Below are 25,992 nucleotides of genomic sequence, written 5' to 3'. Positions count from 1 at the left end.
GCTCACGCCTGTAATTCCAGCACTTTGGGAAGCTGAGGGGGGCGGATCACCTGAGGTTCGGAGTTCGAAACCAGCCTGGCTAACATGGTGAAACCCTGTCTCTACTAAAAATACAAAAAATTAGCCGGGCGTGGTGGTGCGTGCCTGTGATCCCAGCTACTTGGGAGGCTGAGGCGGAAGGCTGAGGCAGGAGAATCGCTTGAACCCGGGAGGCGGAGGTTGCAGTGAATCAAGATCGTGCCACTTCACTCCAGCTTGGGCAACAAGAGCGAAACTCCGTCTCGAAAAAAAAAAAAAAAAGCATATATTTACACTGTTGGGATAAATAACCATAAATAGCCTCACCTTAAGTCAGGTCAAGTTTTCCAACTTGTTTAAGTTTTGGCATTCAGACTTTTTTTTTTCCCCTGCATCCGATCATCCACTAGTATTCATACCTTTTTAGATTTGAGGGTTGCAGATGAGGGACCTGGATTGTAGTTGTTCTGTTCACACACTTTTCACACTCTCGCTGGATAGAGAGTGTCCTTGAAAACAGGAACTGTGCTGTTGTATGGTCACGTCTATCTATCTCTGCCACCAACTCTTGTGTGTCACCTTGTGCCCTCTTAGTCTCAGTTTCCTCATCTGTAAGATGGGGTCAGTGACCCTTTGCTCACAAGGTTGTTCTGGTTTGGGTTAAATGAGGTCGGGCATGTGAAGCACTAGAATTGTGTTAGCACCCGCACGAATGGTATGACTGAGATTTACTTATTCCACAAACATTTCTATTTTAAAATTATTAAATTTAAATAGATTGATTTAATTAATGCATTTAATTAATTTAATAATAAATTTAAAAGTATAGATGTATTTCTTAAAATGTGGGTGATAGGAATTTTAAAGATTTATATAATGCTTCAAAAGCCTTAGAAAAGGTTTTTTAAATTGGTTTATCTGTATATCTGAACTCTTGAAACTTATAGCTAAAACACTAGGATTTATCTGCAAGGTTGCAGAGAGATAATTCTGCCTTAAATTGGCTAAAACAAAAACAAAACCAGCCAACCTATGTTATACATGGGATTAAAACCAATTTTTCTCTCATTTTTTTCTCCTTTTTTCTTTTGCTGCCCATATTATGCCTTATTTTATGAGCCCCAGTTTTCTGGGCTTAGTTAAAAAAATTCAATTCTAAACATTGAATTTAGGGAGTTTTTGTTCTTGAATAAAAAGGCATATACTTAGAAAAAAAATCTGTTTATCCGGGAAAATATATTGAAATCATGCTGCTGAGCCTCTATTTTCTTTGATGTTTTGGTTCTGTATTCTTTTATCATAACTTTTTAGCATTTAAAAATTTACTGATGTACATTTAAAGCCAATAAACTGTTTTAATTAATTTTAAAAAAAAGTAATTTTTTTTTTCTTTTTGTGACAGAGTCTCGCCCTGTCGCCCAGGCTAGAGTGCAGTGGCGCGATCTTGGCTGACTGCAACCTCCACCTCCTGGGTTCAAGCGATTCTCCTGCCTTAGCCTTCTGAGTAGCTGGGATTACAGGTGTGCACCACCACGCCTGGCTGATTTTTGTATAAAATAAAATTATTTAAGTAGGTAATACATGTCTATGGCTAATCCCACCATTCTCCCTACAGTCTCTTCTCATAGAGACAAAGGACATAATATGCATAAACAAGCTTATGGTTGTCTTCCACTCCTACTTTTCCTACCCTTTTTCCACCAAATTATAGCTTTCAATCCTATCCTGTTCTCATTCTCATTTACATTTATTTTGGCTGTTATTTAACATATTCACATTATTTTGTTGTTGTTGTTGTTGTTGTTGAGAGTGGATCTTGCTATGTTGCCCAGGCTGGCTTAAACTCCTGGCCTCAAGCAGTCCTCCCACCTTGACCTCCCAAAGTATTGAGATTACAGGTGTGAATCACCATGCCCAGCCCATCACATTTAAAAACATTGTATGTAACATACCTATACAATTGTGTGGAAGTGTAAGTTTGAAGAACAAAAATAAAATGAACACTCATGTACCTGCCACCAAGTTAAGAAATAGACATTTTCAGATTGCCAGACCCTCCACTGAATCCTTTCTTCCCTCCTCAAAGATAACCACCGCCCTGAATATTGTGTTACTTGTTGCCTTGTTTTGCTTTGTAGTTTTTACCATGTATGTGTGTATTTCTAACGAATAAATGTATGCTTTTGCTGAGTTTTCGATTTTATGTAATAGGATCCTAAAATATATTTTGTGTGACTTGCTTGTTGCACTTAACATTATCTTTCTGAGAAGTATGCGTGTTGATGTGAGGAGCTCTACTTTATCTTCATTGCTGATTTGAATTCTATGGGATGATTATATTGTTTTAATGTAGTTCTTCAGTTGGTAGGCATTTATACTGTTGCCAGACTTTTGTTATTACAAGGTGCTTCTGTAAAAACATATTTCCTAGGGCAAATGTGGAAGTTTCTGTAAGGTATATACCTAATAGTAGATTTCTGGGGATATGCAAATTTGCTAGTAATATCAACTGTTATCTGAAATGGTTACAATAATTTATACTCAGCCTGGAGTGGTGGCTCACACCTGTAATCCCAGCACTTTGGGAGGCTGAGGTGGGTGGATCGCTTGAGTCCAGGAGTATGAGACCAGCTGGGGCAACAGGTGAGACCCCATCTCTACAAAAAATACAGAAATTAGCTGGGCATAGTGGTGTGTGCCTGTAGTCACAGCTGCTAGGGGGTTCTGAGGTCAGAGGATCGATTGAGCCCACAAGGTCAAGGCTGCAGTGAGCTATGACTGTGTCACTTCATTCCAGCCTGGGCAACAGAGTGAGACCCTGTCTCAAAAAAAAAAAAAAAAAAAAAAAAAAAAAGGAAAAGAATTTATACTCTTCCAGCAGCAGATGAAAGTTTCAGCCTCAGCCATTCTTTTAAAATTTTTGCCTGTCTGGTGGTGGCTAAGACATTCCTTCACTGTGGTTTTCATAATCATTTGTCTGATAACATTGAGATTGAGCATCTTTTTTCTGTATTTATTCATCATTTATGCATCCTCTTTTTGTAAAATTTCTGTTGCCCATTTCTCTTTTACAGTTGTGTTTCCCATGCTGATTTGTAGGAATTCCTTATATAGTCTGAATATGAATCTTTTGTATTTTGTAGCTTATGTTTGTTTTAAATGCCCTCCAGTTTGTATCCCCTAACCCCCACCTTTCTGGTATTTTTGGTGAATAGAGGCCCTTAATTTTAACAAAAGTCAAATTTATTAGTATATTCCTTTATGACCTGTACTTTTTATATCTCTTAAAGAAATCCTTCCCTACCCTTAGGTGATAAATATATTCTGTATATTGCCTAAGAGTCTTACAGCATTTTTCCTTATTATGACCTTATCCCTTCAGAAATGATGTTTGTATATAGTATGAGGTAAGAATCAAATTTTATTCATTTTTTTACATATGGATAACAAGTTTTCCTGGCACCTTTTATTGGAAAGTTTGCTTTCATCCGCCATCAAGTATCCATATATGTATACCGTTCCGTTTCTGAGTTCTCTGTTCTGTTCCATTGATTGGTCTTATTTGTCTATCTCTGTACCATTACCACACTGTACTCATTACTCTAGCTTTATAAGAAGTGCTTTTTTTGTTTTGGTTTGTTTTTAGACAGGATCTTACTCTGTCATCCTGGCTGGAATGCAGTGGTGCAATCAGGACTCACTGTAGCCTCGACATCCCGAGCCGAAGCAGTCCTCCCACCTCAGTATCATGAGTACCTGGGACTACAGGCGCATACCATCATGCCCAGCGATTTTTTTTTTTATTTTTGTTTTTAGTAGAGACAAGGTTTCACCACATTGCCCAGGCTGGTGTTGAACTCTTGGGCTCAAGCAATCTGCCCACGTCAGCCTCCCAAAGTGCTGGGATTACAGGCATGAGCCATCGCGCCCAGCAAATATGAGAAGTCTTTATAGCTGGTAGGACAAGTCCTTCTGCCTTTATTTTCTCCCAGGAATGTCTTTGCTGTTTTGCCTTTGTGTTTTCTATGTAAATTTTTAGAATCATCTTGTCAAATCACACACACACATATACACAAAGCCTCTTGGGATTTTGACTGTAATTGCATTGATTCAATTGCATTGGGTCAATTTGGTTTTTAAAGTGATTGCTGCCAACATTTCATTTTTCAGTATGACGTTTGCTGCAGGTTTTTTGTAGATGTCACTTAGTAGATAAAAGATGTTTTCTTCGATTCCAAATTTGTTTTTGGTGTAGGTACATGTTGAATTTTATCAATTGTATATTCTGCATCATTAAGATGATCATATGCTTTTTTAAAAAAACTTAGGTTTGGCAGTACACGGGAAGGTTTATTAGATAGGTAAACTCATGTCATAGGGGTTTGTTGTACAGCTTTTTTAATCAGCCAAGAATTAAGTCCAGTACCCAATAGTTATATTTTCTGCTGTTCTTCCTCCTCCCACCCTCCACCCTCAAATAGACCCCAGCGTCTGTTGTTTCCTTCCTTGTGTTCATAAGTTTGCATCATTTAACTCCCACTTATAAGTGAGAACATGTGGTATTTGGTTTTCTATTCCTGTGTTAGCTTGCAGAGGATAATAGTCTCCAGTTTCATCCATGTTCCTGCAAAAGACATCATCTCATTCTTCTTTATGGCTGCATAGTGTTCCACGGTGTATAGGTACCACATTTTCTTTATCCAGTCTGTCATTGATGGGCATTTAGGTTGATTCCATGTCTTTGCTTCTGTGAATGGGGCTGCAGTGAACATTCCCATGCATGTGTCTTTATGGTAGAATATTTCTATTCCTCTGGTATATACCCAGTAATGGGGTTGCTGGGTCAAATGGTAGTTCTGCTTTTAGCTCTTTGAGGAATTGCCACACTGCTTTCTACAGTGGTTTAACTAATTTACACTCCCACCAACAGTATATAAGTTTCCCTTTTCTCTGCAACCTTGCCAGCATCTGTTATTTTTTGACATTTTGATAATAGCCATTCTGACTGATGTGAGATGGTATCTCATTGTGGTTTTGATTTGCATTTCTCTAACGATCAGTGATACTGAGCTTTTTTTCATATGCTTGTTGACCACATGTATGTCTTCTTTTTGAAAAGTGTCGGTTCATGTCCTTTGCCCAGTTTTTAATGGGGTTGTTTGATTTTCTCTCGTAAATAGTTTGCAAATATTTTCTCCCATTCTGTAGGTTGTCTGTTTACTCTGTTGATAGTTTCTTTTGCTGTGCAGAAGCTCTTAAGTTTAATTAGATCTCATTTGTCAATTTCTGCTTTCATTGTGATTGCTTTTGGTGTCTTTGTCGTGAGATCTTTGCCCGTTCCTATGTCCAGGATGGTATTGCCTAGGTTGTCTTCCAGGGATTTTATAGTTTTAGGTCTTACATTTAAGTCTTTAATCCATCTTGAGTTGATTCCTGTATGTGCTGTAAGGAAGGGGTCCAGCCTCAGTCTTCACATATGGCTAGCCACTTATACTAGCACCATTTATTGAATAGGGAGTCTTTTTCCCATTGCTTCTTTTTGTCATCTTTGTCAAGCATCAGGTGGTCATAGGTGTATGGCCTTAATTTTGGGCTCTCTATTCTGTTCCATTGGTGTATGTGCCTGTTTCTGTACCAGCACCATGCTGTTTAGCCCTGTAGTGTAGTTTGAAGTCGGGTGACGTGATGCCTCCAGCTTTGTTCTTTTTGCTTAGGATTGCTTTGGCTATTCAGGCTCTGTTTTGGTTCCATGTGATTTTTTTTTTTTTTTTTTTTTGAGATGAAGTCTCACTCTGTTGCTCAGGCTGGAGTGCAATGGCGTGATCTTGGCTCACTGCAACCCCTGCCTCCCAGGTTCAAGCGATTCTCCTGCCTCAGCTTCCTGAGTAGCTGGGATTACAGCTGCGTGCCACCCCGCCCAACCAATTTTTGTATTTTTGGTAGCGACAGAGTTTCATCACGTTGGCCAGGCTAGCCTCTTAACTCCTGACCTCAGGTGATCTGCCCGCCTTGGCCTCCCAAAGTGCTGGGATTACAGGCATGAGCCACCGCGCTCGGCCCTGTGTGAATTTTAAAATGCTTTTTCCTTTATTAACGTGGTGACTCACATTGATTTTTAGATGTGAAACCATTGCTGGAATAAACCTAAGTGATGATGTCATTCCTTTTACATATCTGGATTAAGTTTGTTAGCATTTTGCTTAGGACATACTGTAGCTGTGTTCATGAAAGATACTGGCTTGTAATTTTCCTTTCTTTTGACATCCTTGTTAGGTTTCAGGGCCAAATTAGGTTAGCCTTATCAGATGGGTTGGGGAGGGTTTGCTTTTTTTCTGGCGCTGCGATTGTGTAACATTTGAAATTATTTGTTTTTTGACTATTTGGTAGAACTTCTTGATAAAGTCATTGGGACCTGAAGTTTTCTTTGTGAGAAGATGGATTTTCTATAAAATGTCATTAATGGTTATAGGAGTGTTTAGGTTTTCAGATAATTCATTCATTAGTTTTGAATAAATTTCCTATGACTTTTTACGTAAATTTCAGATTATTATAAATTATTGATAATATTTTTAAGTATCTTAATTGCAGATATTTGTCTCATTTGCAGTTAATTTCCTTTTTTTTCAAATATTGTTTGTTTATAAGTTTTAGCTCTTGGAAAATCTTGTCAGAAGTTTTTCACTTTTATTATGTTTTTTCAAAGAATAGTTTTGGTTTTGTTGACCTTAGATATATGCTTATTTTCAGTCTTTATTAATTTCTGCCCTTTATTATTTTCTCATTTTACCTTTCTTTGGATTTAATTTGTAGTTCTTTTTATAGTTTCTTTTTTTTTTTTTTTTTTTGAGACAGAGTCTTGCTTTGTCACCCAGGCTGGAGTGCAATGGTGCCATCTCAGCTCGCTGCAACCTCTGCCTCCCATGTTCCAGCGATTCTCATGCCTCAGCCTCCCGAGTAGTTGGGACTATAGGCACGCACCACCATGCCTGGCTAATTTTTGTATTTTTAGTAGAGATGGGGTTTCACCATGTTAACCAGGCTGGTCTCCACCTCCTGACCTCAGGTGATTTACCTGCCTTGGCCTCTCAAAGTGCTAGGATTATAGGTGTGAGCCACCACGACCAGCCCCTGCAACCTTTTTTTTTTTTTTTTTTTTTTTGAGACAGGGTCTCACTCTGTTGCCCAGCCTGGAGTGCAGTGGTGTGATCATGGTTCACTGCAGCCTTGACCTCCCAGGCTCAAGCAATCTTCCCACCTCAGCCTCCTAAATAGCTGGGACTACGGAGGTGTGCCACTATGCCCAGCTAATTTTTGTGTTTTTTGTGGAGATGGGATTGCCATGTTGCTCAAGCTGGTTTTGAACTCCTGGGCTCACTGTGCCCAGCCTATAAGGAACTCTTATAATATAGAGGTAGATTTTATTCATTATTAATTTGATAAGGTTTTAAATCTGGTCTAACAGTCCTTGTCTTTAAGCTGGAACATTTAGTCTATTTTTATTCATTGTTATTACTAATCTAGTTGGATTATTTCTCCTGACTTACTTTGTTTTTTTGTGTTTGTTTTTCCTATCCTGGTTTTCCTTTCCATTATTTTTTCTCATTACATTATTCCCCTTTACTATTTGGAAATTATATACACTATTTGTTTTTTTAAAAGTTGTTACTCTAGAAATTGTAAAATGCAAGTGTAAAATTTATTCATGTCCAGCTTCTACTCCTGACCATCACAAGGCTATTAGAACACTAATCCCAGTGATTGCTCACCTCCCATTTATGTTATTATTTTTGTGTATTTAGTTTTTTAAAAACCTCATTCTTTTTACTGTGGTATTAAAAACTTTTTTTTAAAGATAGAAGCATTTCTTCTGATTTTTACTGTTTTATACAGTTAACTTGGATTTAACCACATATTTACTAACTTTTTTTGCTCTTTATTCTACCCTGCATTTTAGACCTTCCAACTTGTATCCCTTTCTTTCTTCCTGAACTATATGCTTTGGAATTTCCTTTAGGGAGCACCTGCTGGTCACTTGCTCTTTCAGTTTTTTGTTGTTTGGAAATGTTTTTGTCTTACCCTCAGTCTTCAGCTCGTTACAGAATTCTCTGTTGAGACACCCCCTCCCAGCATAGAAGATATGTTTCCACTGTGACCGGCTTCCATTGTTGCCATCGTGATGGCAGCCGGCAGTCTACTTGTTGCTCTTTAGAAGTCATCTGACTTTTTCTTTGATTGTGTTTAATCTCTGGTATTGTGTGCTTTTACTAGGATGAACCTAGGTGGATATTTTAGAGTTTATTCTGCTTGAGATTTGATGGGATCACAATGACCGTGATTCGTATCATTTGTCCCCACTGCCAAGCCTCGGTGATACCTCATCCCCTTTTGTAGGATCCCTTCAGGAGACTGCTTTCTGGACTCTTTGCCTCCCATTTCTTTCCTCTACACCTCCATGATGCCAAAGGGGATAATCTCCCTAAAACACAGCTCGGCAACACCATCTTCCTGCTTCAAGACCCTTAGTTTGTAGAGATCTTTCGTTTGCAGGATAGAAGTCCATTTTTTTTAGCCTAGCACATTCTAACCCTGTGCCCAGAACAACCACTGGCAAATACGGGGGTGCTAAGTACGTCGACATGGAATGGCCTTAGTGATAGGAAATAAAGTTGATGACAGGCTGGATTTGAGGTTTAAGGAGAGGAGGACCAGAGTTTGATGCTCAGGTGTGTGGTATGATTGTGTGGACTGCACCGTCCACACCAGATGATTTGCAAAGAGAAGGACTTGGGAGAGGAAAGGGGCTAAGGAGGTGGAAGGAGAGGATGAGTCTAACGTAGGCTTTGTTGAGGTGCAGATTTGGTGAGATGGAGGATGTTTTTCTAGCAGGCAGTTGGAGGGACTGGTTATGAGATGGCGCATTTTCCCAGCCCTGAGGTCCAGTTGAGGATGCTGTTAAAGAACAGCACTGGCTGGGCATGGTGGCTCACACTGTAATCCCAGCACTTTGGGAGGCTGAGGCAGGTGGATCGCCTGAGGTCAGGAGTTCGAGGCCAGCCTGGCCAACATGGTGAAACCCGTCTCTACTAAAAATACGAAAATTAGTCAGGCACGGTGGTGGGCGCCTGTAGTTCCAGCTACTTGGGAGGCTGAGCCAGGAGAATCACTGGAACCCGGGAGGCAGAGGTTGTAGTGAGCCGAGATCATGCCACTGCACTCCAGCCTGGGCAACAGAGTGAGACTCCATCTCAGAAAAAAAAAAAAAAAGAACAAAAGAACAGTAATTAGCAGTCTTGTGGATCTCTTATGTGCCAGGTGCTTGGCAAGCCTTTGGTAGTTGTGACTCATTTAGGCTTCCTCTATGCCTTTAAGGTAGCTACTAGTTTCCCAGTTTTAGAGGTGAAGAGACTAGGCCTTAGGGAGGCTGAGCATTGTTAGCTAAAAATGTTTGCATGCTGTATTTGCCCAAGGCACCAGTGAACTTCTTTCTTGTCAGATCGTGACCTAAAATGAATGTAAACACCTCAGAATTCCAGGACCCACTGCAGTCAGAACATCCAGGAAAGGGTTTGGGAATCTGTATTGTTAAAATGCACGTTAGGAAATCCTTAGGATCAGGCAGATCTGGGACTTTCTGGTCTCAGTGCTTCCTGTTTAGTTCCAAATTCACATTCTTAGCCCCTGCACTGCGTGCTCCATGGCAGTAGCCAGCGTTTTGATCAGGGCTTGTGGAATAGTTTTATTAACTGTGATCTTTGTGGTTTGCGGAAAGATCCCATTTTGTTAGCGAGCAGGAGATTTAGAAAATAGTCTGAAGTCTTGCCATGATAGTTGTTTTATTAGCGGTTTGGGGAGAGGAGGAAACTAACATTTATTAAGTGTTTACTAGTAGTTCTCTCAGTAATAAACTTTATTATAATTTTATGGTGAGAAAACGGGGCCTCTGCTCAATTTCTCCAAGGCCATAGATCTGGTAAAAAGGCTCAGCCAAGGGTTAGACCCAGAATTGCCTAATAGTAAAAATAGCTCAGACTTATTTAGTGCTTACTGTGTTACCAGGCTATTACATGTATTAACCCATCTAATCTTCGTAGCAGTTCTGCAGAGGACGTTTCTATCATTAGTCCCACTTTACAGATCAGAAACCGAAGCCTGTGGGGACTAAGTTGCTCAATCTCACACGCCTAGTAAGTGGGAGAGCCAGGCCCTGAATCCCGGCATTCTAGCTCCAGAATCCACACCTCTTACCACTGCCCAGTCCTGATGCTGTGACTCGTGTTCTTCTTTTCACCTTTGTAGTAAACAGCATGAAGAATGACTTTTAAAAATGATAGCAAATTTATATTTGTTTATGTAAATTAGTACAAGACCCAGGACGTTGCTTCTGATGTGCTTGGGGATGACTAGTGTCATTTACTTCCTTTTCAGTTCGTTCCCACATGCAGGGCAGCACAAGGAGAATGGGCGTCATGACTGATGTCCACCGGCGCTTCCTCCAGTTGCTGATGACCCATGGCGTGCTAGAGGAATGGGACGTGAAGCGCTTGCAGAGGCACTGCTACAAGGTCCATGACCGTAAGTACCGTTTCCCTGTTCCCAGGGCGCTCTGGTGCTGTGTTGATCAGGGACCAGTGACATAGGTACAATACCATGTAACTTGTTAACCGGTACTCCTGAGCTGAGCATTCAAGCCTCTTCACAATCTTACACGGGCCCATCTTTCTAATTTCATCTTCCACTTTTATTTTTTTTCCAAGTAAACCTGACATTTAGCCCTGTGGATAAAAACTTAGAGTCTAAAGCTGTATAGTTGTGGCTCACACCAAGCCTCCAGGACCTGCCCCAGCCTCAGTTTCTATATCTGTAAAGTGATGATAGTAATTGTACTTAACACATAAGTAAGTTCATGGTTCAGGGAATTGAGAGACATGATATGTACAAGACACCTGGTGCAGAGACAGTGCCTAGTGGGGTATTGATGGACACAGGGCAGCTTGGCTGGGTGCGGTGGCTCACGCTGTTATCCCTGCACTGTGGGAATCAAGGTGGGAGGATAGCTTGAGGCCAGGAGTTTGGGACCAGCCTGGGCAATGTAGCAAGACCCTCTCTATTTTTTTATTTGAAAAAAAGAAAATAAATTATAAAACAAAAAAATGGGGGAGCTTAGCACAACACTTAAGGGCACAGCCTTAGACTGGGCCGGACCTGGAGAGTGTGTCCCTGCCCTGTGTCAGCTGAAGGCATTTGGGGCATCTTACGGGGCCACTGGGAGGGGCAAATAAGAAGCCCTTGGAGACAGGGCCTGGTGCTAAGTTCTAAGTAACTGGAGATGGTGGAAGAAACAGTAGAATCAGTGTTGATAGATCAGTCGAATTAGCATTGGCAGATATTGTTGAGTTGTGTGCCAATATGGGTAGATCTTACTGATTAGATTTTATGCAGTGACAAAGGTGATGAGTTATTGTATGATGTGATTATGTTGTTTTTTTGTGAAGTACAAAATGGTTTTCATTGGTTATGAATGCATTTGCATGTAAAGGTATAAAAGTGGACCAGAAGAAGACACAGGACACTTGTGAGGTGCTTGTGAGGAGAAGCAGAGTGGGAGTGGGCTGTCAGCAGAGATCACAGGACCCTTCACTTTTATCCTGTTATGTTCTTTTATTAAAAAGAAAAGTCTTGAAGCCAACGTGACATTATTAGCCTAACAACATGACATTAATTAGTGTAGTCTACTGGTTGTCACCTCTGATGAATGGGAATGCAGGCGTTTGGTTTTTATTCTGCCTTATTCTGCCTTTCTCTCTGTATTTTTAATTTTCAAAAGAAAAAGATAAAAAATGACATAGAAGTGAGCCAAGCCAAGAGGTATGAGAAAGGGCGTGTACAGGTACACAGGGAGCAAGTACACAGGTGAAGGGACACACAAAAAAGGCAAAAAGATGCTTTCATTCTTAGTCCACAGGCATCCTGTAGCTCCTTGCAGTGAGCTGTGAAAGGGCGAAGGGACACCAGAAAAGGTGTCCCTCCTGTCCCCAAAGGCAAACACTTCATGAGTGCATTACATCTTCTTCCCAGCCACTTTTATGCCTTTGCATGCAAATGCATTCAAAAGTGATGAACATCATTTTATACTTTTCAAAATGTGAAGGGACACGAGAAAAGGTAGGTGTCACATTTGGAGCACTGCAGTTTCTGCAGCATGTTAAGAGTTCAAAGCCTGATCCCAGAGAGGTGAGCAGTGAATGGGAATAAGAAGGGGGAGACAGAACAGAAACAAATATTCTTTCAAGGTGTGCAAAGGAAGGAGGAATAAAAGAAGGTGGCGTGTTAGACAGAGAAGAAGCAGTTTGAAGTGTCTGGAGAGTAGCATCTGCGTTCTCCAGAGCACTGGTCCATGGAGGTGTTCCATGGGGAATTCTGGGAGCTCAGTAATGCCAGGAACAAGTTAGCCTGTTGAACTGTGTTTAATTCTGTGTATCCAAACCTAATTGACCTACTGATAACCTACCCTGGGAATCCCTAGACAAGAATATATGATGTGTGGGAAGAGAATACATTCTTTTCTTGTGTAGGTTTGCAGATCATGAAGAACCCTATACACCATAGTAATGTCTTTTTACTTCTGCGGACAGTGTGGCCCTCTTGAAGTATTCAAAGCAGAGAGTGAGAGAGACAGTTTTAGGTTTGAGAACCATCCCCGTGGTGAAAGTAGATGCGCCGCAGTTGTACCAGCAGAGGAGGATCTTTGGTGAGAGACTTTTGTATTGAAAGGGGATGTTATACCTGTTAAGCTAGTTTCTCTTGCTCTTTAAAAAGCATAGTAGCGGCTGGGTGTGGTGGCTCACACCTGTAATCCCAGCACTTTGGGAGGCTGAGGAGGGTGGGTCACCTGAGGTCAGGAGTTCAAGACCAGCCTGGTCAACATGGTGAAACTCCATCTCTACTAAAAATACAAAAATTAGCCGGGTGTGGTGGTGCATGCCTGTAGTCCCAGCTACTTGGGAGGCTGAGGCAGGATAATTGCTTGAACCTGGGAGGCAGATGCTGCAGTGAGCTGAGATCCTGCCCCTCCACTCCAGCTTGGGCGACAGAGCAAGACCATGTATCAAAAAAAAAAAAAGCATGGTCAGACTTTAAACCTACCCCTCAATATCCTCCAGAAATGGGCATAAGGACACTTGTCTTCAGCCTGAGCAACATGGTGAAACCCAGTCTCTACCAAAAGTACAAAAAATTAGCCAGGTGTGCTGGCACACACCTATGGTCCTAGCTACCCAGGAAGCTGAGGCAGGAGGATCGCTTGAGCAGGGGAGGTGGGGGTTGCAGTGAGCTGAGATTGCACCACTGCACTCCAGCCTGGGCAACCCAGTGAACCCCCATCTCAAAAAAATAAAAGAATGCTTGTGTTAATCCTGAATCTCTTATTTACATGACAATTTAGTCCTTTTCTCTTTTTTTCTCCTGTGAGTCTTGACTGTAAGCTTTCATGTTGGTGGGGAAGTTTCACAGCTCACTGCAAGGAGCCACATGATGCCTTGGTACTAAGACTGAAAGTGTTTTTGCCTTTATTTGACCTTTAAAATTGTTATGATCTAATTTAGGAAAGTCCTGTAGAATGTGTCTAGGAATTGATTTATTCTTCACACTGTGTACCATTTCTTTGCACCTAGATATGGTTATGGCCAGGGTGAACAGGGTAGAACAATCTATTTTGTCCTATCCTCATTTAAGAAAAATGCCAAAAAACTTGTTACTGCATGTTCTTGTTATTAGGGAGATTTTAAACAGGAAATGACAGAAATTATCTAAACTTAAGTGAATACTCGCAAGACCCAATATTATTAATTTCCTATCTTTTGAAGAGATGGCCAGGAAAATCCCCTTGTACCAAATAGAAAAATATTTAGCTTCTAGGAAAATTATGAAACAAAGGAGTGATTGAAATTGCAAGTTATTCTAATTGCCATTTCCCAGGGTGTTTGTCCAGTTTATCAAATCACTTCTTATTCTAGGCTTTGGTTTGGGTTCTCTTCTTACTGTCGTTAAGGGGAAACAAAGTCCCCAATTCTCCTGGCTAGTGAAGAGTTTAGATTTTGTTCTCAAGTTCAGTGCAGGCCTTGGGTCGAGCCTTTCGGAATGGCGCTAGGGACCTGTGTTCTTAGAGGACCTTAGATTTTTGAGCCAGGACTTGCATCCACACATACGTTTATTCAACCAGCAAAGCTTCCCTAGAATCTCAAGTGAGCCAGGCCTCTGTGCTAGGGACTGGTGACTCAGAGATTAAATTTTTATTTTACCATGGCTCTCATGAGTCATACAGACAAGGGGTCAGATGATTCCAATATAGGCCTCCTAGATAGAAGTAGGCACAGGAGGCCTCGGGGGTGGTGGAGAAGGCTTGGGTTTGAGGTTTTCCACTCTTGACCAGTATGGAGCAACAGGGCTCAGTATACCTTCTTGCCTGAAACAATTCAAAAATGGACAAAGTATAAAACACTGGACATTCGTCAGTCAAGGCCAGTGATCTTTCGAGAGACGGGCAATGAGGGTTTCTTTTTCTCTTGACACTTGATGTGGTATCTTTTCTAACACTACTTCTCCAGTTCTCTAGATAACAACTGGGCATTCCATAATTCAGTTTAATTCTGACACTATCTGCCTGGAGTTAGCATCAAATCCTATGAGTTAAAGGGCTCAGTGTCACAAGACTGACCCAACTTAAGACACCAGTTGTAAGTCCTGGGCTACCTGTGTTTCTGACCAATGGCTATACATCAGTGGTTCCCATAACTCCCTCTTTGGATTTGATAATTTTCTAGAATGATTCGTAGAACTCAGGAAAACACTTTACTTACATTTTGACTTACGTGGTTTTTTTATAAAGGCTACAACTCAGGAACAGCCACATAGGAGAGATCACAGGGCCAGCTGTGGGAAGTGGGGGTGGCATGGAGTTTCCGTGCCCTCTCTACTTGCACCACCGTCTCAACGCCTCTGTGTGTTTAATAACCTGAAGCTCTTCAAATCCTGTCGTTCAAGGGTTTCTTTTTTATTTTTATTTTTATTTTTTTTGAGACAGAGTTTCGCTCTTGTCGCCTAGGCTGGAGTGCAATGGCAAGATCTCGGCTCACTGCAACCTCCGCCTCCCAGGTTCAAGCGATTCTCCTGCCTCAGCCGCCTGAGTAGCTGGGACTACAGGCGTGAGCCACCACACCCGGCTAATTTTTGTAGTTTTAGTAGAGATGGGGTTTCACCATGTTGGCCAGGCTGGTCTCGAACTTCTGACCTCAGGTGATCCGCCTGCCTCCGCCTCCCCAAGTGCTGGGATTACAGGCATGAGCCACCGCGCCCGGCTAAGTTTTAAATTATTTGTAGAGACGGGGGTCTTCTTCTGTTGCCTAGGCTGGTCTCGAACACCTAGGCTCAAGTGATCATCCTGTGTCAGCCTTCCAAAATGTTGGGATTCAGGCGTGAGCCACTGCACCCAGCCCAGTTTCAGGTTTTATAGGGCCTGTTGATTATTGAATTTGGCACACTCTAAGAAAAATAATCCCACAAAATTGTGAATCCACCATTAGAAATGATTTGAAATATTTATTTAGCCACCGTGCCTGGCCATTCCTGGGTTTCTATGGAGGTTTCTTTACACAGGCATGATTGATCAGTCACTGGCCGTTGACGAGTGCTTCCATCTCCAGTCCCTCTCTTCTCCTCAGATATTGGGGAGTGGCTGAAAGTTCCATGTTTTTTATTGAGGCTTGGTCATTCTGGTGACCAGCCCCCATCCTAGGGGCCTGCCAAGAGTTGCCTCATTAGAGCAAAAGATGCTTCTATCACCTATATGACTCAGGGAATTCTAAGAGTTTTAGAAGTTCTGTACCAGGAACCTGGGGGAAAGACCAAGTAACTTTCTTCTGCCACAAGCGATAGTGGGAGTGAGCAGTACAGCTGCCCCAGCTCAGTGCCTTTAGAAAGTTTCTAGGCCATGGCACAGGGGAAACCCAGGCAGAGCTAGGCAGCCTCCCTGCGTTGAGGAGATGGAGATGAGAGTTCAGGGAGACTAAGGCAGGTAGAGGTTGCAGGACGGAGTACTTACAATGGAGTATAAGGTGGACGAGAGGTGCACAGAGAGAAAACTTGAGATGTCCAAAGTGCCCCTCCACTCAAGGATCCCGCTGAGAACTGATGAGCAAGAAAACTTCTTAAGGCCAGTGAGAGAACTAGTTGAAGGATTAGAGAAAACAATGCCAGCTATTCACAGAGCTGGGAATAGTGCCCGGCCCAAACATTTGAGGAAGAACTCACCATTTCTACCCAAACTCTTCTGTAAAATTGAAGAGAATATGTTACAACTAATTCTATGAGACCTGCATGATTCTGATACCATAACCAGACAAAGACATTGCGAGAAAGAAAACCCCAAACAAGACTCCTCATGAGCGTAGATGTTAACGTGCTAAACCCAATTGTGGCAAATCTAATCTAACAGTGTTTACAAAGGATGGTACGACATAACCAAGTAGGGTTTATCCTGATTTTGCAGGGTTGATTTAGTATTAATATTTGAAAATCAGTGTAATTCACCATATTAAGCTAAAAAAGAAAAATCTTGTGTTTATCTCAATAGGTACAGAAAAAGTATTTGACAAAATCTCATGTCTGCCCTGGTGTGATGTAGCAGAAAGTTTTTTATAGGAAGCTAAGGGATCCTAAATAGCAGGGGATAAATAGGATAAATAGGCTTAGAACACAAGTGAGGAGACTGAACTCTACAGAGTTTTATTTTTATTTATATATATATGTATTTTTTAAATAATTAAAATTAAGGCTGGGAGCGGTAGCTCACGCCTGTAATCCCAGCACTTTGGGAGGCTGAGGTGGGCAGATCACCTGAGGTCGGGAGTTCGAGACCAGCCTGACCAACATGGAGAAACCCCGTCTCTACTAAAAATACAAAATTAGCTGGGCACGGTGGTGCATGCCTGTAATCCCAGCTGCCTGGGAGGCTGAGGCAGGAGAATTGCTTGAACCCAGGAGGCAGAGGTTGCAGTGAGCTGGTATCGTGCATTGCACCCCAGCCTGGGCAACAAGAGCAAAACTCCATCTCAAAAAAAAAAAAAAAATTAAATTAAATAAATTTCATTTATTATATTATTTTATTTTATTTTTGAGACAGAGTCTCAAAAAAGCCTCCCAGGCTGGAGTGCAGTGGTGCCATCTCAGCTTGCTACAACCTCCGCCTCCTGGGTTTAAGCAGTTCTCCTGCCTCCGCCTCCCGAGTAGCTGGGATTACAGGCACGTGCCACCACGCCCGACGAATTTTTGTATTTTTAGTAGAGGTGGGGTTTCACCATGTTGGCCAGGCTGGTCTTGAACTCCTGGCCTCAAGTGATCTCCCTGGCTTGGCTTCCCAAAGTGCTGGGATTACAGGCATGAGCCACCGCGCCCGGCCCTCTACACAGAGTTTAAAAAAAAAAAAAAAAATCCAACAGCTATTCCTGATTAAAAAACAAAAACAAAAACAATACCCTCAGCAAAGTGAGAAAAGAAGGGAACTTCCTTAACCTGATAAAGGGGATCTCTGTAAAACCTACAGCTAACATCACTCTTAATGGTGAAAGACTGAATACTTTTCCCTAATCTCAGGAGAAAGACAAGAATGTCTGTTCTCACCACTTTTGTTCTAGCTAGTGTACTGAGGCGAGAAAAAGAAACAAAAGGTAGCTGGATTGGAAAGGACGACACAGTAAAACTGTCAGTTCACAGACAACATGATCATCTGTGTAGAAAATCTGATGGAATCTACAAAAAAATCTTCTGGAACTAATAAGTGAGTTTAGTAAAGTTGTAGGACACAAAATCAATATCCAAATACCAATTGTTTCTCTATATGCTGGCAATGGATAATCAGAAATGGCAATGTAAAAATAGCACCATTTATAATAACATTAAAAATAAGAAATGCTTAGGAATAGATCTGGCAAAAATGTGTTAGACCCGTACACTGAAAACTACAAAACATTGTTGAGAGAAGTCAAAGGAGATTTAAATAAGTGGAAAGACATAGCATGTTCATGGGCTGGGAAATTCAGTATTGTTAAGGTATCAATTCTCCCCAAATTGATCTATAGATTCAAAGAAATCCCAGTTAGATCCCAGCAAGGCTTTTTATAAAAATTAACAAGCTGATTCTGAAATTCACATGGAAATGTAAAGGACCTAGAAGAGCCAAAACTATTTTGAAAAAGACAAACTTGAGGAACCCTGCCTGATTTCAAGACTTACTGTATGGCTGTCCTATCAAGACAGTGTGATAGTCATGTCATGATGGACAAACAGATGAAGGGAAAAAAATAAGAGAGCTAGATACAGACCCACACATAGGTGGACAGCTGATTTTTGACAGAAGTGCAAAGGTAATTTAGTGGAAATAGTCTTTTCCAAAATGAGTGCTGGAATAATTGGATATCCATAATCAAAAAATGAACTGCAAGCCATACTTTGCACCAAATACAAAAATTATCTCAAAATGAGTCATAGACCTAAATGTAAAACCTGAAACTATAAAACTTCCAGAAGAAAACATAGGAGAAAACCTCTGTGACCTATGATTAGTCCAAGATTTCTTGGCTCCAAAAGCATGCTCCATAAGAGAATGAATCGATAAATTGAACTTCACAATTAAAAATTTACATTAAAAAATACTCTTTAGAGACTGAAAAGACAAGCAAAATACTAAGAGAAAATATTTGCAAATAATATATTTAATGAATGACTTGTATTCAGAATATATAGAGAATTCTCAAAGCTCAAAAATAAGAAAACATTCAACCCGGCTGGGCGTGGTGGCTCACACCTGTAATCCCAGCACTCTGGGAGGCTGAAGCGGGTGGATTGCTTGAGCTCAGGAGTTTGAGGCCAGCCTGGGCAACATGACAAAACTCCGTCTCTACAAAAAAAATACAAAAATTAGTCAGGCATGGTGGCGTGCACCTGTAGTTTCAGCTACTTGGGAGGCTGATGTGGGAGGGTTGCTTGAGCCCGGGAGGCAGAGGTTGGAGTGAGCTGAGATTGTGCCACTGCACTTCAGCTTGGGTGACAGAGGGAGATCCTGTCTCAAAAAAAGAAAAGGAAAAGGAAAAACATACAACCCAGTAAGAAGTGTGCAAAATATTTGAACACTGCAAATCAGTTGTACAGATGGCAGATGAGCACATGAAAAGATGCTCAACATCATTAGACATTTACAAAATGCAGGCCAGGCATGGTGGCTCACACCTGTAATCCCAGCAGTTTGGGAGGCCGAGGTGGGTGGATCACGAGGTCAGGAGATTGAGATCATCCTGACCAACAGGGTGAAACCCTGTGTCTACTAAAAATACAAAAATTAGCTAGGCTTGGTGGCAGGTGCCTGTAATCCCAGCTACTTGGGAGGCTGAGGCAGGAGAATTGCTTGAACCCGGGAGGCGGAGGTTGCAGTGAGCTGAGATCACGCCACTGCACTCCAGCCTGGGGAGAGAGCAACACTCTGTCTCAAAAAAAAAAAAAAAAAAGCAAACTAAAACCGCAGTGAGCTACCACTGCATGTGTATTAAAATGGCTAAAATGAAGAAGACTCTGCAAGGCAAGTATTGGTGAGAACATGGAGGAACTGGAACTCTAATATACTACTGTCGGGAATGTAAAATGGGACAGCCATTTAGGAAAACAGTGTGGCAATTTCCTATGATTCAGCCATTCCTCTCTTAGGCATTTATTCAAGAGATATGAAGCTATATGCCTGCACAAAGGCTTGTGCAGAGATAGAGTATCTTTATTTGTAATGGCCCCAAATGTGAACACCTAATTGTCCATTTGCAGTTGAACAGATGAACAGACTGTGATAAATCCATACTACTTAGCAATAAAAGTAAGTGAGCTCTTCCTACATGCTAGAATATGAATGAATCAGAATGATTTTGCTGAGTGGAAGAAGTGAGGTGAAAGAGTATGAAGCAATTTTGTTTTGTTTTGTTTTTTTTTTTTTTGTTTTGTTTTTTTTGAGACAGAGTCTTGCTCTGTCGCCCAGGCTGGAGTGCAATGGCGCAATCTCCGCTCACTGCAACCTCCACCTCCCAGGTTCAAGCGATTCTCCTCCCTCAGCCTCCTGAGTAGCTGGGACTACAGGTGTGTGCCACCACGCCCGGCTAATTTTTTTGTATTTCTAGTAGAGATGGGGTTTCACTGTGTTAGCCAGGATGATCTTGATCCCCTCACCTCGTGATCTGCCCGCCTCGGCCTCCCAAAGTGCTGGGATTACAGGTGTGAGCCACTGTGCCCGGCCATATGAAGCCATTTATGTGAAATTCTAGACAATGCGTACCTGACTGTAATGACAGGATGGTTCAGTGGTTGCATGGGGATGGCATAGAGGAGGGATAGGATGGGTAGGTGAGAGGGATTACAAAGAGGCACAAGGAAACTTGGTGAGTGTATTAGTCCGTTCTCGCGCTGCTAATAAAGACATACCCAAAACTGGGTAATTTATAAAGGGAAGAAGTTTAATTGACTCACCGTTCAGCATGGCTGGGGAGGCCTCAGGAAACTTACAGTCATGGCGGAAGGGGAAGCAAACACATCCTTCTTCACATGGTGGCAGGCAGGAAGGAGAAGTGCTGAGCAAAAGGGGAAAAGACCCTTATAAAACTGTCAGATCTCTTGAGAACTCACTCACTGTCACAAGAATAGCATGAGGGTAACTGCCCCCATGATTCAATTCCCTCCCACCAGGCCCCTCCCATGACATGTTTGGATTATGGGAACTACAATTCAAGATGAGATTTGGATGGACACAGCCAAACCATATTGGGGGTGATGGAAATATGTCTTTGCAATCCAATATGTATTTTACACTTAGTTTAGCTGGCCCCATTTTAAGTGCTCAGTAGCCACATGTGCTATTTGTAGAATGTCTCTCAGCTTAGGTTTGTCTGGAGCTTCCTCCTAATTAGATCTAGGAGTTTTAATTTTGCGGATATAATATGGAAGCGGTGTTGTGTTCTCTCTGCATCCTACCAGGTCGGCTACGGTGTTGATGGGGTCAGCCAGGTTTCTCCAGTGTACAATTACTCTTTTTCTGTGTGATTAATAAGTATATTGCAGGGAGGTACTTAGAGACAAGGTAAATATCTTATTCTTGGCCCGGTGCAGTAGCTGATGCCTGTAATCCCAGCAGTTTGGGAGGCTGCAACAGGTGGATCACTCAAGCTCAGGAGTTTGAGACAAACCTGGGCAACATGGCGAAACACTGTATCTACATAAAATAAAAAAATTAGTCGGGCCTGGTGGCGTGAGACTGTAATCACAGGTACTCAGAGGCTGAGGTGGGAGGATCCCTTGAGCCCGGGAGGCAGAGGTGGCAGTGAGCCAAGATCATGCCAGTGCACTCCAGCTGGGTGACAGAGCAAGACCCTGTTTCAAAAAATAATCCCATTCTTCATCCCATTTTTACCTATTAGTTTTAAAATACTTCCCTGGATTCATTCTTATTTTATGGTTGCCAGACTGCTATGAGGTACAGTTCTATACTCTCCAGCACTACCATTTTAGAACTAATTACACTGTATTATTATGTTTAATGTTAATTTTTATGAGGTTTTAAATTATCTATTGTTTTAAGGACAAGTTAGGTAAAAATGTCTGAAGTTTTAGATTTAAAAATTTAGATTTAGAAATACTTCAGTGAGCAGAGTAAATAATTTGATGTTTGGGCAAAAACCAGGTCGCTGAAATACATGTGTCAAAACTAGATGAGTGAGTCAAGTATCATGGTCACGATGGGGTTTGATAAAGATTTTCTGTTTTTGTCAACTCTCTTATCTGCCTTCATCCCGGGTTTGTTCCCAGCGTGCTGATTGACATGCCTGTATCTGCTTCGTCGTCTCACGCTGGACTCCTGTACATCATCAGGCTACGTGCGTTGATGGTGAATCAGCGATGTTGACATTTTGGTTTAGTATTCCATCCTGTCTGTAGTCCTATTTGTAAGCACCTTCTCTTTCCAAGGAAGACTCAGTCATAATTAGAAGCTGGCTCCAAGTACATTTTCCTTCTGTTTTTAGTGATTTCATTTATAGATCTCCCCTTTGGCAATGATGAACAGTTAATCAGCATACCACTGTCAGAGCCGGTCTGCCTTTCAGTTAATCAAGGGAGATAAAGTCTGGGATCATAACTGAAAAGTGGCAAAAAATGAGTATGAAAAGTAACATCTAACGTGTGACTCGATGAATTTCTCAACATACAGAATTGACAGCCGGCAGTTATTAAGTGCTTAGACAGGAATCTTTGGGTTCAAGAAGCTCTGTAACCACAAGGAAATTGATGTTGCTTTTGTGTCTCTGGCTCTTGCTGGCCTAGATGTGTCCAAGTCCTGCCCGTTCTTCATGTCTGCAGCCTGGGAGTCCAGGCTGGACTGCTCCACCGCAGCCCTTTCAGGCCAGCATGGAGTTGCTGAGCCAGGATTTCTGTGCGCTTCACGCTCCCCTAAGCGCACACATCATGTGTTTGGGAATGCATTTTGAACTGGATCCCAGACATGAGAGAGGTTATGTGCTGATGCGTGGAAGTACTGGGAATGGATTCAGTGGGATTACCACAGACCCCGCTGGCTGGAACAGGGAAGCCATTTTTCAAAGGCATGAATTCAAGTCCTGTTTCTTCCAGGGTCTGGGGAAAGTTCTTTTACTTTTCTGAGTCTCAGCTTTCTGTGTTATAAGGGACATCACATTCATTTCATGGAAGAGTCTTGAGGATTAAGCAAGGGAATGTATGTTCAGCGCCTGGCACAGAGTGCTTGTGGGCACACGTGCACTTCATGCTCACCACTGCCTCTTCCTTCCTTTTCTGCCCCTTAACTTGCCGTGTAATCCCAATTGCTGGGGGTGAGTGGTGGGGGGTGACTCTCAGAAGACCCATGGTGCTGGAATGATAGTGTGATAGGAATTATTGCATAGACCACAGGGCTGAATTCTCTTGGGGTTTTCCTAGAAAATTCACAAAGCATGGTCACCACTTGTACCACACATCTTCCTCGGTTCGTTGACGGATACGTCTTGAGTGTCAGCTGAATGTTGGGCTGCTGTGGTGAATAGGATGAGCAGATCCCAGCCTTCAGGGAGCTGGCATTCTGCTTAGAAAGAGAAAGACCGTAACTCGGAGGCAGACAGTGTGGTAGTTTGGGGTGCTAAGTGCTGGAAGGAAGCATTGAGTCCCTCGGTAGAGCGGGCCTGGGGTGTGGCTTTGGCCAGGGCCTCTGTTCAGACCTTTCTGTGGAGCTGCCATATGTGGCGATGCTCGGGTGATGAGGGGCAGCCCTGCAGAGATATGCGGGAGACGCTTTTTAAAGGGAAGGCAGCATGAGTGAAGGGGCTGAGATGGGGAGGAGCTTGGTGTGGGGGAGTGGGGAACAGAAAGGCAGGTGGCAACATAGGTCAGGGGATGGAGCCCCAGACATCTTCCAGGCTGAGTGCTGGGACCTGGCTCCACTCAGCTGCATGTGGAGGACAGACAGATGGAGAAGGCTAGAGGGGACACCGGGAGAATGTTGGAGGCTGTTGTCTGCTTCAGACTGTAGTGAGTGGGGAAAGGGAAGGGTGTGCGCCTGTCAGAGCGACTCCAGTCAGCCGCCTTCATACCAGCCACTTCTTAGCCCCTGCTTAGCCCAGAATGGGCACCAAATTGAGTCCTCCACGGATAAAGTGTGAACATAAACGGAGACCAGGCAGCAGAACAGGCAGCAGCTGCTTATTTAGAGCTTGCTCCAGCAAGAGAGGCAGCCTCCACTTGGGTTTAGCAGAGACTCCAGATAGGCAGAGGAGTGGGGAGGCTTCAGGTGTGCCTGAGTGGAGGCTGCTGGCCAGGGCAAGGTGGAGACAGCTAACCAGAAGTGGGGCGTCCTATGTGATTGGTTAGAAGTACATATGTGGCTTTCTCTGGTTTGTTGTCTCTTAGAAACAGGGATAAAAATTAGGGAAGCTGGCAAGCATGGTGGTACATGCCTGTAGTCCCAGCTACTTGGGAGGCTGAGGCGGGAGGAACACTTGAGGCTAGGAGTTTGAGACCAGCCTGGGCAACATTGCGAGACCTCAGGGTCTGCAGAAAAAACAAAGTTAGCTGAGCATAGTGGCTCGTGCTTGTAGTCCCAGCTACTGGGGAGACTGAGGTGGGGGGATCACTTGAGCCCAGGAGTTCGAGGCTATAGTGAGCTATGATTGCACCGCTGCTCTCCAGCCTAGATGACAGAGCGAGACCCCATCTCTAAAATATAAAATAAAATCAATTAGGGTAGTATCAGTTACTGATCCTGCCTTGGTCCTTTTGGGCCATGATTGTGGGTTAGTTTTGGCTTCTGGACTGGTTGCTAGGGGACTGGCCTGGCTTCCTGCAGGTCTGACTTAGAGGTGGTGGGCTGGCTTTCTGGGCAGGTTGATGTAGATTTTGGGTTGGAGTTCTGCTTTTATACGTGGTCTGGCCATTGGCTGCAGCCCATTGGCTGTTTATATGTTCAATCTCTCAGAAGAATGAGTGTAACACGGTCCATTCCTTTGAGCTGCTCACAGTCCAGCCTGTGTGAGAAATAGTAACTGCTTAGCTGGTGGGTCAGGGAACAGAGTGACCTCATTAATCACTGTGTCTCATGACAGTGGGTTTCCTGCCCACATCGGAATTGGGAGACGGTGAACGGTCAGTGGTATATAACTTACAGGCATTGTTTGTTTGCACTATAGTGTTTGTAATTTTTAAGAATTACCAGGTTAAACAGAAAACAACCGCCAGGAGATTCTGTGTAAACACCCAAAACTCGGGCACTCGGCTGGAGCAGAGCAGTGCTGCCTTCTTTGGTAGAATGCGTGCCGCCAGCTCCCTGCTGTGCCCACAGCTGTCTGCAGCTGTGCTTCCTGCCTGCCTCTGTACGCATCGGATTTGTCCATTTTCACTTCGCTCAGTGCAATCTGAGCAGGAGGAAACTTACCCAACAGGGATCAGGAAGAACTGCTCTGGTTTCAGGGGCTGGGGTGACCAGGAAGCCTCTCTCCCGTCCCCTGCAGAGCCCCTGTATCAGCTCTGCGAGGGCTCCTGCATGGGTAGGGATGGGGACCAGAGCGCCACAGAAGGTGTCAGAGCTGCCACTCATCTCAAGGATAGATGGACCACCTGTTTTCAGTGGGTGTGATTAAGATGAAATGTGTATGAACAGCATCAGTAGCAAAATATATAGTAGTTTATGTTTCTCATGATGATTTCCATTATGATCCAGAACTTTACCGTGATAAAGCAGTGGGCACTGCTTTATTGCCAGTGGGAGTTCTGACTGGTAGACCTCCAGCCAGGGGAAGGTCCCATAGATGCTGCATAGATAGGGACAGCAAGTGGATGTCCCCATCACCACTTCTGCAGTGGTGTCATAGGTTTTAGTACCATAAATGCATGCAGCTGAGATGCAGGTACTGCGCCCAGTAACATGAAATAAGTTTTATGCTCTGTCATTTGAGTGAGGCTAAAGAGCAGATTTTCTGATTGTAATAAACTTCTGATTGTAATAAACTTCTTGAGTTTAAGAAGAAAAGAACTCCGTGTACAGATCTCAGAACAATAGGTTTTAAAACCATACGTTATTAAAATCCTATTTCTTCTCTACTGTCAGAGCACTGAGCTATCTACCTTGTCACACAACATTCATTTTTCTCTTTAGATTGAGATTCATGAGGGTCAAGGAGTCAAGTTATATGATTGTTGAGCACTGAAGTATTTTTACAACATTTTATTATGGAAAAAGTCAAACAGAAAAGTGGAGAGACTGATACAGTGAAGCCCTGTGTGCCATCACTCAGTTCCGATGATGAACGCAGGACTGATCTTGTTTTATTTATGTTTGTACCTGCTTACCCACGTTATTTTGAAGTATTCTCAACATCATTGCATGTATATGTAAGA

The 25,992-nt window shown here is 42.7% G+C and overlaps 1 protein-coding gene across 3 annotated transcripts in view; it reads left to right on the top strand.

Moving 5' to 3' along the window:
- Positions 1-25,992, top strand: part of NSMCE1 (NSE1 homolog, SMC5-SMC6 complex component) — a 43,777-nt gene that overhangs the window by 858 nt on the left and 16,927 nt on the right. For all 3 annotated transcript variants that reach the window (XM_003807758.5, XM_063597404.1, XM_063597403.1), the window contains exon 2: positions 10,444-10,590. In XM_003807758.5, coding sequence (XP_003807806.2) covers positions 10,444-10,590 — 147 coding nt within the window. The remainder of the gene's footprint in view (positions 1-10,443; positions 10,591-25,992) is intronic.

Source organism: Pan paniscus, chromosome 18 (assembly GCF_029289425.2).
Source record: "Pan paniscus chromosome 18, NHGRI_mPanPan1-v2.0_pri, whole genome shotgun sequence".
NCBI classification, from domain to species: Eukaryota; Metazoa; Chordata; class Mammalia; order Primates; family Hominidae; genus Pan; species Pan paniscus.
The sequence above is the reverse complement of the archived record's forward strand: the minus strand, read 5'-3'. Positions and strand labels throughout refer to the sequence as shown.